This window comes from Poecilia reticulata, linkage group LG21 (genome assembly GCF_000633615.1).
Source record: "Poecilia reticulata strain Guanapo linkage group LG21, Guppy_female_1.0+MT, whole genome shotgun sequence".
Taxonomy (NCBI): domain Eukaryota; kingdom Metazoa; phylum Chordata; class Actinopteri; order Cyprinodontiformes; family Poeciliidae; genus Poecilia; species Poecilia reticulata.
This window is the reverse complement of record NC_024351.1, coordinates 9,977,283-9,993,361: the sequence shown is the minus strand read 5'-3', so window position 1 is coordinate 9,993,361 and position 16,079 is coordinate 9,977,283. Positions and strand designations below refer to the sequence as shown.

The 16,079-nt window shown below is 38.6% G+C and overlaps 1 protein-coding gene across 1 annotated transcript; it reads right to left on the bottom strand.

Annotated features, from left to right (window-relative positions):
• Positions 1-49: 49 nt before the first annotated feature.
• lin28b (lin-28 homolog B (C. elegans)) lies at positions 50-2,794 on the bottom strand. Its single transcript, XM_008397936.2, has 2 exons — positions 2,420-2,794; positions 50-400 (listed from the first exon to the last, which is right to left on the bottom strand). The coding sequence occupies exons 1-2, from the start codon at positions 2,638-2,640 to the stop codon at positions 88-90; spliced, it is 534 nt and encodes a 177-aa protein (XP_008396158.1). The 5' UTR covers positions 2,641-2,794; the 3' UTR covers positions 50-87.
• Between the last annotated feature and the right edge of the window lie 13,285 nt (positions 2,795-16,079).

The following is a 16,079-nucleotide window of genomic DNA, read 5'->3' as shown; positions in this document are numbered from 1 at the left end:
TGATTGAGGGTAGACACGGAGGTCAGAGGCTGCGTGTTGGGGAAAAAAAAAAAAAAAGGTTCACCTCGACGGAACATTTTCAGGTTTTCAGGATTTCCTCCACCTTTGGGTCCGTGAGCTGCGGTGTGTGTGTGGCTCCTCGGGTGACGAGGAGGACCCCTCCAGGGGAGACGAGCCGGAGCGCTCCTCCTCCTCGGGGAGGCAGAGGTGAGGCCCCGTGCCTGGAGCGGAGGCCGAGGTAGAGGCTTGTTGGTCCTGAGAGCCTGCGGCGGGTGCCAGCGCCTTGTGGGGACACTGGGCTACCATGTGAGTGATGCTCTGGCAGTAGTGGCATTTCTTTGGCTGGGGGGGCAGGCCACACTCCTTGGCATGGTGGTCCAGACCTCCGCAGTTATAACAGCTGCAAACGAAAGGAGGAGGAGGCAAAGGAAGACGGTTACAGAATACACAGCGCTGGAAAACGGTTTGAATTTTTTGGTGAGTCTTTGGCGACCTCTAACAGCTCTGCATTCATCTCCCCATCAATCCCTGCTCCTGTAGAAACAGTCAGTCATCCAAAAATAAAAAAAATCCACCTGCTATTACATGAGTCACCACAAGATGGGGGGGTATGTCGCTTTATTTTTTTTTTTCAGTTCTCTGTTTCTTGATTGATTGATTGGTTGTCAAAAGATTCAACTCCATACCAATCCACTCTTTTTCTGCTGTGTCAGCTGATACACGCTCTGGACATTGTGTGCTTCTAATTTAGGGGGATGGTTTTGTTGTTGCCCGTTTCCTATATCTAAAACATCTACAATAACTAAGGAATCAAAACCCAGCTGTCTTAAGCAAGAAAGCTGTAATGTAAGCTGCACCAAACAGCTTAATAAAAAGGCAATTACAAAGATGGATTTTTAGCACTTCACTAGAAGCAATAATGAACTAAATCATTCATTGATTCAGTTTTTCTAAGATATTCTACTGGCCAACATAGATTTTTTGTTGTTGTTGTTGATCGTTTCTGACCTGATGAAGCCAAAGCAGTTTGACACATGAGATGGTACTTATTTTGATCTATAAATATGATTAACACCAACACTGGTTCAGGATGTACAAAGTTTTTGCACCAGCACAGTAAATCCTCGGGAGCAAAAAAAATGTAGACGCCTTTAAAAGAAGAAATACAAATAGACAGATGTGTCAGTAAAATAGGGTCAGAAAACCTACAAACTTTGCCCTTTGACTGAACTTTTAATCAATCGACGTGTAGCCATGACTCAGTATTAGTGATGTATGAAACAAAAATCCTCCACAGGGAGACTAAATACAATTTACTGAGGTAAGGAAAGTCCATTTTGCTCAGATGCATTTCCAAAAGACATTTTTTCTCTTCACAAAATAACACGTGAGACAATATTTGTCCGATAGCAACGGTTATTTGTTCAAATCCTAAAGCAAACAGTCTGCCGGAGCGCAGATCTGAAGGGCTGACGTGCTGTTATACGCTACCACAGCCAGCAGGGGTCAGAGTGGCATCACTTTCAAAACGGCTGCAGGGACTGAGCATGCCCAATAACGCCAATTACTTCACAGTCATCTACCTGCCATCTATGAATCCAACACCGGCTCCTTCCAGCCTTGCTAAAAAGTTGAGACACTTGACCCAACTCTGGATCAATTATCCCAAACGAGCTGAATTATTCAGCTGTGTAAAGCAATCATGGAGTCTCCTCTCAGATACGGTTTCTGGCTGTCCAACAACAGCGTTTATGTTCAAAATTTCAAAAGGAGCCCAACAATGCTCCGGCTAGTTTTGCGGCAACAAAGCGTGGCAGGGCTGGGATTTAAAATGCAAATGCATCCTTAAAACAATGCGGTTGCGTGTAGCGGTCGTGGAATGAAAGCGCTCTCGTTTCCCCTCAGAGGACAGGGAAACACGCTTACCTCTAACCGCCAGGTGTTTTCAAGGAGCCCCACATGGCTGCCTTTCACACATTTTAGCATATCACTCTTTAGGTTGTTACAGACGACGACAACGAAAGCCATCGAGCTTCGGAGGCGCCGCCTATTCGCAATCACACTCACAAATGTAGGAGCTGGCAAATTGATTTAAAACGGCGCCTATGGCAGGCGAAGAACAGCCCTATTCATTTTCATATTACACTACACAATAACCATGGCAACAGGCATGTACATTGGCAGGTTGAATAGAGTTAATCTATACTCTCCAGCCCACTCAGAAAGGGCTGGATGCTTCAAGATGTACATTTGTGAACTCCCATTTTACTACAGCCGTCTTTCTCACACACACACACACACACACGCACGCACACGCACATGCACACTCAGATTTTGTCAGATGTGCTTCTTAATGGGTGGCCTAATTACATTTCCAGAGGTGTACAATATATGGAATAATTTCCTTTTTAATGCTTACCGATCTCCCTTTGGTTTACGTTTCAGGAGTGGAACCTTCCCTTTAGGTCTCCTCTCACTGCCCGCACAGGGTCCTCCACCAGGTCCGGTCACCCGCAGGGACTCCAGGCCCTTAGAGGACTTCTTATAGATGAACTCCACCTGCTCACCCTCCTTTAAGCTGCGGAAACCCTCCATCACCAGTTTGCTCTGTTGGGAAATATACAAATAAATAAATAACATAGTTCTCTATATGAAAGTGAAAAAAAAAAAACACTGTTGGCTGAAATGCAACGTTTTTGCATTATATTCATGGATACCTAATGTGCAGCACGAGAAGAAATGCGACAATCAGTCAGCCAGACATGAGAATTGGCCAATTTTTCCCTAGAGCTGCTCTGATCGTTGACATTCAAATCCATAAAAAAGAGGAGGGGGAAAAAAAAACTCCCACCATTTTCAGTGCAAGAACATATCAAATATTACAGACAATTTGATCAAATTTCATACAAATCAAATTTATTCTCTAATCCCTTCCTTTTATGCTTGATTTAAAATACTAATTATATCAAAGAATTACCTGCAGCATGATTTTTTATTTTTTTTTACTCTTTTCAGAGTTATAATCCTTTGGATTTTTCTAGCCGTTATCTTTATCTAATTTTCTTCCTTTTTTCTGTCAAAGTGCATCCTTAGAAAATTGAACATCAGCATGATGATCATTTATTTAAATAATAAATAAAATAAAAAAGCAATTCAGAATTAGATTTGATGCAAAGGTAATGAATAATGTATTTAACTTTGCTTTTTTCGCTTCATCTTAGAAAACTGACAACAAAAAAAAAATCAATTTAGGTTCAAAGAACACATTTGTCTTACCTATACAAAATATGACTATTGCATTGGTTTCATGTTGCATCCACCATTGCCTCGGAGTTCCAGAAGCACCCCCTCACACACACACACACACACCTAAATTTAACACTTACACATTGAGCGGTCGCCACATATATCGTAACTGTGAACAAACAGCTCTCCAATCAACACTTCCCAAATCCAACTAACTTTTCACAGAACATCAGCACCAATAAACAAAAATAAACATTACTATGTGGGATTTTTCACACTGCCACATAAAGAAAAACATCCAGCAAAACAAGGTGAAACACGGCGAGACAAAGACCTTCTCCCCCCCTTCCCCCTTAAGCATGCTATATGAACATAACATGACAGTTTGTGTGCAACGTGTCCTTGGCGTTCTCTCTTTATCTACTTTTTGCAGAGATGCCACTTCCTATTCCTTCTGCAGCCTCAAAAGACACAAGTCATGCTGCTGTGCCATCATTTCCCTTTTAACACATTCGCCATCCGTCTTCTCTACATGATCCCAGTTATTGATTTAGTTACTGCACAACCAGCGGACAGTGATTTATGTCTCGTTGATCGCGACAGAAGCGGCAGCTTATAGGCACTGTATCCGTGACCTTCACAAATCGAGGCGAGCCCTGCGGATCCCGGCAAAGGTAAACACACACACACACACACACACACCCACACGAGCGTGCAGCGTGCAACAGCAAGCCTGCAACCTGCTATACATCAAGGGGCTATAAATAACAAATGCAGGTTATCTGTAAAAGCAATGTCTGCTAAAGAGACAGATGTGTAGGAGACAGGAGAAAGAAGGGAAGAAAGAAAGAAAGAAAATAAGTAATGAAGAGTTCTGAACGGATCAAATGTAGAACTGTACAGGCAGGAGAGAGAAAATGCACTCAGCAGCTATTTCTCTCCCCTCCCTCTCAAGTCTACTGCAGTTGCAGGAAGCTAAAGGTGATCTATAGGAGTCTTGTGTGCACAAATGAATATATATACAGGAGGAAAAAAATGTCAATGTATACAACAAAGAGAAGAGAGTGCAAAGAGGCTCGGTGGATGAACCCACTGCAGTTGAATTTACAGTTGAGGACCAATAAAAGAATGACTCAGTTTTCTTTTATATATATATATATATATATATACAGATATATATATATATATATATATATATATATATATATACAGTAGCATAGGAGTTTTCATTAAATCCTACTGATGAAAAGAAATCTATGAAACGCTCATCACAGTATTTGATCATTGATCTTGACCACTTTCCCCAAAAGTGTCGGTGAAAACCTTTTAATTTCCTCATCATTTTTGTTTAATTATTTAAGACTAAACTAAATAATAATTTAAAGGTTTTTGAAGAAAGAAAGAAGCAAAAAAGATTGGACAAAACTTTAGAATTCGTGCGATCATTTCACTTTTCTTTTGATTCCACAAATCACTGTATAGGCGTCTTTTTTTTTTTTGGTCTTCTACGCCGTGTTGTAGCAATTGCATTTGTGCATAATTGTACAATCACAATGTGCAGTTAACCCCCAGTTATTTAGGTTTAAAGTACTCTTTAGATTTTTGGCAGCCTGTTTCTTCTGACTGAATGTTTTGAAGTGGCCCAGTCAAAGTCCCAAATTCAATTTGAATCTGTGGAGGATTGCAAAAAGACCTTCAAACTTCGAATACTTGGAACTGAAGACTAATGACCAAAACACCACTGGGACCATGAAATTCAGCTTTTATTACTGTAGTAAAAATAGATTTGTCCACTGATTATTGAGGAGGGTGTAAACTATTTTTGACATACCAACTCTTAATGAAATGTGAATAAAAAACGATAACTCACGTTTTCAAAATCCACACTTCTTGTATCATCTTTTGTCTCGTTTTCAATGACAAACAAACAGTTGATTAAATAAAAGAAAAATAATAACGTAACTTTGGCAGGGATAGGAATCATTTTAACCCGAGCTGTTTTTCAAGCTTTGCCAGTGATGGTGGGTCCATTGTAGCCGTGCCAAATCAATATTAACAGCATTTATTCGTTTGCATCAATACTAAGCAAACAAATAAAATTATAATAAAATATATTTTATTTATTTCAGCTCTCAACTCTAAAATAAAAAAAAGTTTAAAGCTAAAGAGTGTGTTTATGTTTATGCAATTCAACATTTGAACATTTTTAAGAAATATATTAAGAAATATTTTCCTTCACTCTGATATTTTATGAGAATCTTTAAAAATGCACAACAAGCTCAGTGGTAAAACTCTACAAACAGAGGGAGGATAAATATTAGACAATTATAAAATGCAACTTATTTTAACTATTCTAACTAAATTATTCAATTTTTTTTATATAACTTATATAGTTGTATTTACAATTTACAAAAATCAAATTACACTTAGATGGTCTGTGATTTGAATGTTTATCTTTCTGCTTATGTCATTGAGCTTAACAGGCTTACCTGTTCTACAAATAAAATTAAAATGATAAAAGTCATTACTGTCAGATCCTTATCATTTTTAAGGAATGTAAATATTTCTGCTTATAAAACATAATTTGCAAGCTACAAGCTCTCAAAAGCAAATGATAATCATAACAGCGAAGAGTTTTAGATGAGAGAAAACTGAAATTTACATAAGTATAAAAACTCCTGTTTAATTTAATTTGATGATTTTTTTTAATTTTCAGAAATAACCGTTTCTTTACATTCACCAACTTTAAAGCTATTCCGTCTCTTGGAGACAGGCCGCTTTGCGTAGTTGACGCAGCTCATCCATTCCTGTTCAGGTACTGAGGAAGTGAAGGAGGATCAGGAAATGGAAATGAGCGAATGAGCAACAGCGATGCAGCGCAGATGCAAGAGATGGAATAAAACAGAAGGGACAGAGCAGTGAGTCACAAACGAGAGTGTGTGGCTTCGACCAACTGACACCGATCAAACTGCCCGTTATAACAGTTTTTATCATTATTGTTATGAGGATGATAATCGTTTTTCACTTGTTTAACATTAGATATGTTTACTGTGAACAGATATTGAATGTGGTGGATAAAAAAATAAGAGCATACATTGCATTAGTGATTTATTTTAATATTTCATATCGTGCAAGTAAATGCGTACAAAAAATTATAAAGAATTTGCTATTATTATTTTAAAATGAAAAACGAATTTTATTTTAAAAATGACATTTAATAATCAACAACATTATAATTTTTGTCTTTTTTTTAACATGTAGACAAACTTATTTTTTGCTATAATCTCATTTATTAGCTGGCAATGCAACTAAAATAAATATTTTTTCTTTATTAATTTCATTATTGCCATCAATAAACCAAGCCAATGACCAAAAGGCATTCTTTCAGTGGAAATCTATCAAACGGGAGCAAAAACTTGAGCCCATCCCCCCCACAAAACGCTAAGAATCATGATGAATAATCATCGACCGGTCTCCAGACTGTGGCACAAGAGCATTTCCTCTTCCTCTCCTCCCTTCATTCACCAAGCAGTTTCTTTCTCCAGGTCAAAGTTGAGTGGCGCATCTCGCAGTCCGACCCCCCCGAAACTCCCCTCTTTTCCATACTCCCACAAGACACCAGCGAGGAAGCCACACAACCCCTTTTGTTCTGCAGCAATGCAGGAAAACACACACACACAAATCATTAAATAGGAAGTAGCATCATTGTCGCGTCTCGCATGAGCTCTGCAGCATGCACTTGCAGCAGCACATGTAGTGAATTCTTAGGCAGTGTGTGTCTCTCTGCCTCTAATGCAGAGTACGCATACGTTATAGTGAACGCAGGAAAAAAGAAGAAAAAAAAAATCGAAGTAATCCGAGTTCCCTCCTCTCGCTTGACCTGTCGGGTGTCCTGACCCGTATCAGTTTGTGCAAAGAGGTCAGCAGAGGGCATGACCGAGGAGAGGGAAAGGGGAAAAAAATAAAAAGCCAAGGAGAACATGAAAGGCAGAGCGATTGGGAAAATACAGAATGTGGGAGTGGCCTGCAGGGGGGAAAATCTGCAATGGTGGTAGTGGGGGTAAGGGAAATACATCGACCACATTCTGCTGAGTTCCAACGGAGGAGCAACTCTTGATGCAGATTGTATTTGGTAGGTTAAATAACCAGACCTGATTGGAAACTTCCCTGCTCAATAACGGAAATCCTGGGGTCAGTCATCTTAAATCAATCCAGTACCAACCCCCCTACCTTACTGAAGACCAATTCAACACTCTGTTCTCATACGCCAAGTTGCCAACTGACGCTATTCAGAAAGTTACACCAGTAATAAAACATATCAAAATCCAAGTCCAAAAATTTCATTTTCAAGAAATTAAGGAGAAATCAGTTTGTTTATGTTCGATCGCCATGAGGTGCGCAGACAAGCTACACTGCTTATGGCTGTAATTCAGTGGGATTACAAATGAACAATGAACTGATGCCTACAAGAGGAAAAGGAAGAGAACTATTTGTAGGGAATCAAACATCCTCTGGGATATTAAGATAGAGCAGAACAGAGAACAAAAGAAAAGATCTTCGGACCCCCAACCTATAAATCCAATTAAAATAGACCATAAACACAAGGCTTAAAATCTATGCAGGCTGGCATGAGATAGATAAATAAATAACAAAGCAATTCATTTTGTTGCCGTGGGCGACTCATTTGGATTTGTTAACAATGCTGACAGCTTTTGAAGTAACAGACTGAAAACCCCTGAAAACACTGTGTACTAGTAATAGTGCTTTCCAGTCTGAGTGTTTGCAGAATAAGAGCTAAAGCATCTTTGGAAGATTCTGATGAATGACGCAGGACTACAGTATGCAAAGCCACCGCTAATGAAACCAGGCCGACGACTCACGCAAATAGTAGTAAATAATAAAGTAGTTTATAAACGTCCAAATATGTCCTTCTTTTGATATATTTAATACACTACAACCCACACACTGACTATCTCAGCTTGTCCAGATCTAATTCACTTGGCACCTGACTAGTAACTAACCGATCGGAAACACACAAATCTGAACGTTTTCCTTCTCGTTTGTGGAGGATGTCAGTTATTTTTAGAAACTCTGAGAAGTTTATTGATAAAGTCAAAGGTAGCACAAAGATGTAGCAATCTATTTAAAATGAAACTGCAGTTCCTGCATGTTCAGAAAAGAAAAAAAATGTCTCACCACGGCTGCAAGAAAGTGAGCAAGAGCGAGACTTAAAGCTGATAACAGGAAAACTAAATCAGATTTGTTGAAGCATTTTTTTGTTTGTTTTCAACCTCTGTTTTGTTGTGGTGGATAGCGAAAGGCTGGCAGCCTTTTAAAAATCCCAGTTCTCCAACAAACACAAATGGAGACTTTTAGAAATGCCACCTGTCCAAACGGCTTGTATGTTTGTTTTACTCCTCTCTTACACTGTGGCATGAAATAGTTACTGACAGGAGGAACGTTAAAACAAAATGCCTCCAATTCTGTTCTTGTAGCTCTAAAAATTAAATCAGACTCAACCAAAACTTGCATTGCATTTTTACAGTGCTAGAAATAATTGGTTACACAATTTTGATCTCATGTCTGTCATCATCAAATTTTCTTGAGAATAAAAATTAATTGCTGAAATAGCGCTGCACAAAAGCTGCTGCAGTGTCAACTATTCCAGCGTATTTTGTTGGGTATTATCATCTACGTTCCTTGGCGTCGCAGGTCAAACACTTCTGCATACTTGATTACCATCTTTTTAGATAAAGGGAATCTTAGCTGATGCCTCAAGTGAAGAGTAGAGGACACAGTGAGCACTACGACTGAAATCCCCTCAATCAGGAGTATACAATGTTTAGCACATTTTTTTTTTTTTACATCGCATGCAACCGATACGTTGCTGCCGTCATCAATACAGAATATGTGCTTTCCCTGAATGGATATCCTTCTATAGCTCTATGTGTGTGTGTGTGTGTGTGTGTGTGTGTATAGGAAGAAGCCTGTGATCAATATATATACTCTGACATCCTGGATAGAAATAGCTCTCCTTTTCATCAGGCGGCCCTCGTCATCACCAGGCCCAGCAATCAATACAGGAAGCTGTAACGTGAGGGGATGTGGAAACAGAGAGAGAGAAGAGACAGAGAGGGAGCGAAGGAGACCTACCATCCTCCAACTGCCTCTCTCCAGGGCGACCGACACTTTTGCAATGGCTAATTACGGGATGCTCTGAGTCAGAGGTAGCCCACGAGGTGCTGCTCTCTGAATTAAGAGGACAGGGATTGTGTAAAAAGGTGAGAGTGAGGGAGATGGCGATCACCATGCGGCATGGGGCCGTTAGGCAGCTTTTTAAAATTCCAAGCAAGACAAAGCTGGGTGAGAACCATCTCAGACGGACGTCTCTCAGCGCGACGTACATCAGCCACGGCAGGAAAGAAGATGGGAAAAGGCAGGAAAAAAAAAAAAAAAGTGCACAGACACATAAAAAGCAGCAGTGAAAACCACCAACAGAGCAGCTCTCCTGATGCGGAGTCCTCCTCAACACGTTGTCATTAGTGGCCCTGACCCTTGAACCAGGCCCCAACCCCCATCAAACACTTAAAAGCCTTCACGTCTCCCCTGCCTCAAATTAACAACATCCAACACCCCCTGATTATGACTGGAGCAAATATTTGATCTGGGCCAGGAAGCACTACATCATCTCGGTACGTTTATCAGCCTGAGAGGGGGAAATGAACCCCAGTAAGGTGACTGGTGATAAAACACACAGACACTGCTAACTGCACCTAATCAAACAATGCAGACCAGCTGCGGAACAAGAAAAAAACAAACTAAATCTGCTTTGATCAGACAAAACTAGCTGCTTGATTCATAATTTTTTTTTTATCTGTTGATGATTGGATTATTTGAAAACCTAAAGCTTTGATCTGATTAGATCATTTTAAGTTAGGCATAGTCTGAATCAGCCAAATGGATGACTATGGATCAAACATTACTTAGGCAAATCTTTAGAGGAGATTGGATGATCAGAAGCAATCGTTATAGACAGACTGGTCTTCATCTACAATGTGATTGTAGATGTTTTCTTTGCACACAAAACTGACAAAATTATAACTTATGTATTTGAGTCCTTATTGTGACTTATAGCTAAATATTAAAATGTCCTTGTCTTAAAGAATTCATATTATTTTCCCATTTTGACCCATTGACATTTTGAGATCAACAGCAGAAAAAAGAAGTTGATTTACTTTACGTTACTTATTTTAAAGGATTTTATTATTTTAAAATGTAATATCAATTCAAAATAAATGTTAAATTTATCACCTGTGCTATGTATTACCCGACAATCCGTCAGCGTTATATGTGCCGATTATCTTGTCAATAATTCACCATTTCTCATGTTAATTAAGTAATTCAATTAAAGTACAATTACGTATTAATATATTTTGTTTTATTTATTGTTTGTATTTATTTTTAACTATTGTGTAGTTATGCATATATCCTGTCTACGGGATTCTGTCCCACAGAATTACTTAATAAACTGATTTGTTTCAAGTGATTTGTTTCTTTTATTTTGTTTAAATTTATTCATTTATGTACTTATACGGTGTGCTTAATTGTCTTGTGCAGAAATTTGCAATTTAGCACAAAATATAACACTATTCAGCTCATTTATTTTATTTCCCAGTCACTTAAAAGTAACATCTTTTTAAATCCTCTCTTTCAAAAAAGCTGATTTTGAAGAATAATGAATGTTTTTTGTTTGTTTGTTTTTTTCTGGTAGAAAATTTGGATTAATTAATAAAGGACATTTAGAGGAAAAAACAAATACTAGCCAGTAACAAAATAAATAAATAAAACATTTCTGTTAGTTGCACCTACCTTTTTTTCTTATGAATAAATTAAGCAGATTGTGATGAATATGCAAGCGATGATCAGAATTTTATCAGCCGCATTGCAATTGCACAATTAATTGTTAATTGTCAGTGGCCTCGTGCTGAAACAAGCCAGATTTCTTTGTAATTTTCCTACACTTTACTATTCCTTGACAAAACTATGATTCACACTGACAAATCACAGAAACATTATTCATTTATAATTTTTTTTTTTTTTTAGATTTCTTTAATTAAATTTGTTTAAAGTAAAACCCCCCGCACGCCCCACCACCCCCACCCTCATCTCAGCCCCACCCCCGATGCCACTGTTCCAATTACCAATCATCTCCGCTGCATGTGGCCAGCTCCTCAAAAGGAAGTCACGTGACCACTTTTTCTTCTTCTTCTGCCTTTTTTTCCTACCCCCCCCCCAACATACAGAAGACAAGGGTGGGCTGGAGCCGGTGTGGCAGCAGGAGACATAAAGCCTGACACTGGCTATCTGAAGGCAGAGATGGGTGGGGTCTGCATGCCAAACGGTGACACAGACCAGAGGTTAATCTCACTAGGGGCCCACTTTAACCTCACTCTCTCGAGTGCTGTAACATCTTACAACCCTTTCGCATCAATAACAGAAACACACTTATAAATTAAACACACACGCTGGGGAGATTTCAGGCACAAACTGTTCAAACGTTTCAAAAACGATTGCAGACTAAGGGCAAGCGTCTCTTTGCCACCACACACACACACACACACACACACCCCAGAAAAAACAATTCTCTTTTTAAAAGAACGCCCGAGGAGAAAACGCCTTGAATGTGGCTGGAGGGCATAAAACCCACACACAGAGGAGAAATGTTCCATCCAACCAAACGGGGAAATAAAAGTACGGGAAAAAAATCTGAGAGATATCAGGAAGTGAAGATGCCTAATTGCTCTCTCGCCTTCCTAAAAAGGGAAGTGATCGGATGGACGGGTGATGAGGCCTCCCAGGAGGAGAACTCGTGGTGGGGGCGGAGGACCCTAACATATACACACAGACACACACACACACACACACACACGCACTCACTCACACACACTGGGCCTCCCTTTCTTACCTCCCGCTCCTGCGCTCACTCATCTTTTTCCGAGCTCACACTCATGTTTTTCCTCCACAACCCACCGCTAGCGCCCTCCCTTCCCAAACCAGCACCACCACCCCTCACCCACACGTAGGTTTCCCACAGCCCTCCTCTTTCCCTCTCCAGAGGAAACTCCTCCTTTCACTCCCCCTCTTTCTCCTTGTCCCCCCTTCCCACCGTTCTTAACGCAACACACTCTCTCTCTCTCTCTTCTGTATATACATATAGCCAGTGTTTTGCAGTTCAACTTTTTTTTTTTTTCAGCCGTTTCTATTTTGTTTACTTTCAAACAAAACTTTGCGGCAAAATTATGACATCCGTGTCAAACAGAAATTTCTCTAGATATAACAACCTCCTTGCGGACATTAGATCAATATCTCTATTTATTTCTTTTTTTTTTTTTTTTTTGCCTAAATACAGATCTCAAATCAAATTTTGAAAGAAAAAAAACAACAACAACACCACCACAAATTGACATGTTTTGATCGATTTCTCTCCTCTACCTGTAGAAATCACGGGAGCAGCTTTAGGCTGCTGGCGGAACAGACAGAGAGGGAGGAGCAGCAGAAGAAAATGAATGACTGTCTTAATGAGGGTGCATGTGAATCCTCTGCAAAGAAACGAGCTGTTTTGCATTCAATATGATGATTTGCTTATGAATGCACATTGTCTTCCCTTTGTTTGAGATGACAGATGTGTTCTTGTAAACACATAGCTGGAGACTTTGGGATGGAAATGCATTAGCGTGAAGACACAATTCATTGCGGGCTTGTTAATTTACCTAAATAGTGGTAATTAGCTTTTTTTTTTTTTTTAAATGGGCAAAAATACATGTGGATAAAATAAACCCATACGAGATCTTATATCGCTGAGATGCTTCTCTCGGCGACTTTCACCGGTTTTGCGAGAATGCAGATCTGTGGCATAATTGATCAGAAAATACCCATACAGAAATTAAAAAAAAAAGACTCAAAATTGCATAAAACTAGCTTTGCAGCATTTACTAAAAAAAAATAAAAGAAACATCACATGAAAGAATAATTTTGAAAGAGAGCTTATTTTTTTTTAAGAGATTATTATTTTACTCTCAGCACAACAAAATACCTGTCAATCAAATTGATCACAATGTTTAAAACAATCTGAGGGCTTCAAAATGGCGAGTATCCCTAACCGACCAGTTTCTTTTTTACCTATTTCCATCCCCCAGTTTTTACAGTCCTACAGAAATACACTGATTCAACCAGAGTATATGCAACACCTACTTTTACTGTTCCACACCTGGTCCATCTCTAAAGCACCTGAAAGAGCCAAGAACGAAAGGAGCCCACAGTATTCAAGTACTAGTGGTCTACTATGTCGATAAAAGCAGCAAGACAGTCAATAAAGAATAAGGTGGTGAAGTAATCCACATTGCATGGTAAAAACAGAATTAATTTATAAACTGACTGAATGTTTGAAGCTTGCAATTTCATGTGTATATAATTATATATCCTACACGGTGAAGGACACATGAACTGGACATAAACGCGCCTCAGGCAGACTGCAGTGTTTTACTTTCATTATACCAACATGACCGGTTTTTCCACTCATTTGTTATAATTGTGGTGCCTATCTGCAGCGGTCAGTGGTACATGAATGAGTGAAATCACTTCTGTCTAAACGTGTTGCAAATTGTAAATGAATGTTTGCGAATCAGTAAAATAGCAGTGGTGTTCCAAAATGGCCGCATGTGGAAGCCCTGAAAGCAGCTGACATTTTTTTTTCTTTTACAGGAAAATCTTATAGTGTCTTTTGAGTTTGATTTTTACTTAACTTTTAGGATTGTTTTTTTTTTAAGATTGTTTATTCTTAATTGAACTTTTTTTCCCACTTTTTAATGGCAACACAGAATAATTTTACTGGTTAAAGTCAAGTCTCTTCAGTTTTATCCTTTAAAACAAACATCCTGCAGAGAATGGCAACTCCTACATATCACCTACCTACATATAGTGGAAGTACAAACCCAGTATGGGACAGGAAGCTCTACCAAGGTCAAAACATTGACGAAGAAAGAGAAAAAAAAAATCATCTTGCAAAAAAGAAAAAAAAAGTTTAGTCTAGTGACTGGCAAACTGTAAAAGTAAAAAAAAAAAACCTGCATAATAACAAAAGAAACTTATCTGCAGTGGTGATTTTTGATGTAGACACTACGGCCTTCATGGCTTCCCATCCAGGGCTCCCTTGGATGATGACGCAAAAGTAAAGCAAAAAACAAAAAAAAACAAAAACAGCATTTCTGATGCTTTGTTTTTGATGTACGAACAACCTCAGACTGAAACAGCCATGAATACTGGAATATAAAGATGGCAAGATGACTCCAAATTGGACTGAACTATTTTAAAACAGATTTGTTCAAGTTCAACATGCAGCTCATATTTGGGGAAATCTGCTTGGAAAAAAGAAATGCATGATTCTTAGCTTTCTCAAAAAGATTCTTAAAATCTCTCCTTAAAGGGGAAATAGTGGGGATTTGATGCACTCGCCAGTAACAAAAACATAAAACATATATTTGGTGAAACCTAAACAGAAATTAAATGGAGACATCCATCCATGCATCTATTTTCTGTACACCCTTGTCCCTAGTAGGTTCGGGAGAAGTTGAAGACATGTTTTAAAAAATCTGATATGTTAAAGCCCTAAGAAAGTAGAAAAAGAGGTTCAATTCTTCATAACTGCATTGTTCTTTAAATAAGGGAAGGAGACACGAGCATAGATGAGGAGATCACATTTCTAAAGCATAATAGCTTCACTGCTTAAAAAACCTTTATCAGACAGGATAATCATAAACTTAGGTTTAGATACGTTTCTAAAAACACCTGAAATCTCATTCTAAGTTAGACGATTGCTCTCTATCAATCAATACATTTTTCTTAGTCGTTTACTCCAGCTGCATATAGAAAAATTGAAGAAACTAAAAGGATTGTGCCATTTTTATTTGTTTTACATTAATTTAAAACCTAAATCTAAGCAGAGAGCTCCCACGTCATGCCCTGCATTGTTTTAATGCAAAGCTGCTAACATACGCCACTGTCTAATTCCATTATTTCTGGTAGAAGAAGATTTTAACATAAGCAGTATGGCTTATGTTAAAAAAAAAGAAATTTATTTAAAACCTTTACCATATTTACAAAAATACACAAAACAACTTTATCCAAGCTTTGCCACATTTCCACTTGTTAAACGGGAAAATCCTAATTTGTCTCGTTACCTGAACGTATCATAGCATCTTAAGTGCTACATATGTGCGTATGTGTACATTGTGGAAATCCACAATGCAGTTAGAAAAATTGACATTGGAAATTTGTGGAATTACCAGAGGAGGTTGGCGATCTGTTTTGACCAGAAAGCAGCCATAAGGGAGGCATGGCTGAGTGAGAACCAGAGATGTGTGACTTCCCTGCAAAACATTGAATATTATATCCATGCTGCACCGTGCAAAGATCCACAACAGAACAGCGACGACAGCTTACCGAGTACTTTACTGAGATTCTTTGTCTAATAAATAAATGGTAAATTTGAGTCTGGAAGAAAAAGAGGAGCCGCACACTGAACATCGTCACTGATGAGGAAGTTAAGAAGAGGATAGTCACAATATAATTGTAAACCACACATTCCTGATGAAACGCTGTGTGAAATTAACAAGAGAATTTCAAAAAGCTTTGTAAAACATAAAATTATTCAGTTTAACCATAAGACATTTGGGTTGTTTTTCTACTAAACTGGTTAAATTTGACTTTGTCCAAGGCTGGAAAATGTTTGCATGTAAAACATTCAATTCAGAAAAACGTTTTACAAGTTTTTATAT

Excerpts from the sequence above, each read along its gene's own strand:
- lin28b (XM_008397936.2), bottom strand. The coding sequence starts at position 2,640 with ATGTTATTTATTTATTTGTATATTTCCCAACAGAGCAAACTGGTGATG. Across the intron at positions 401-2,419 it reads CGTAAACCAAAGGGAGATCG|CTGTTATAACTGCGGAGGTC; the intron begins GTAAGCATTAAA and ends TTTCGTTTGCAG.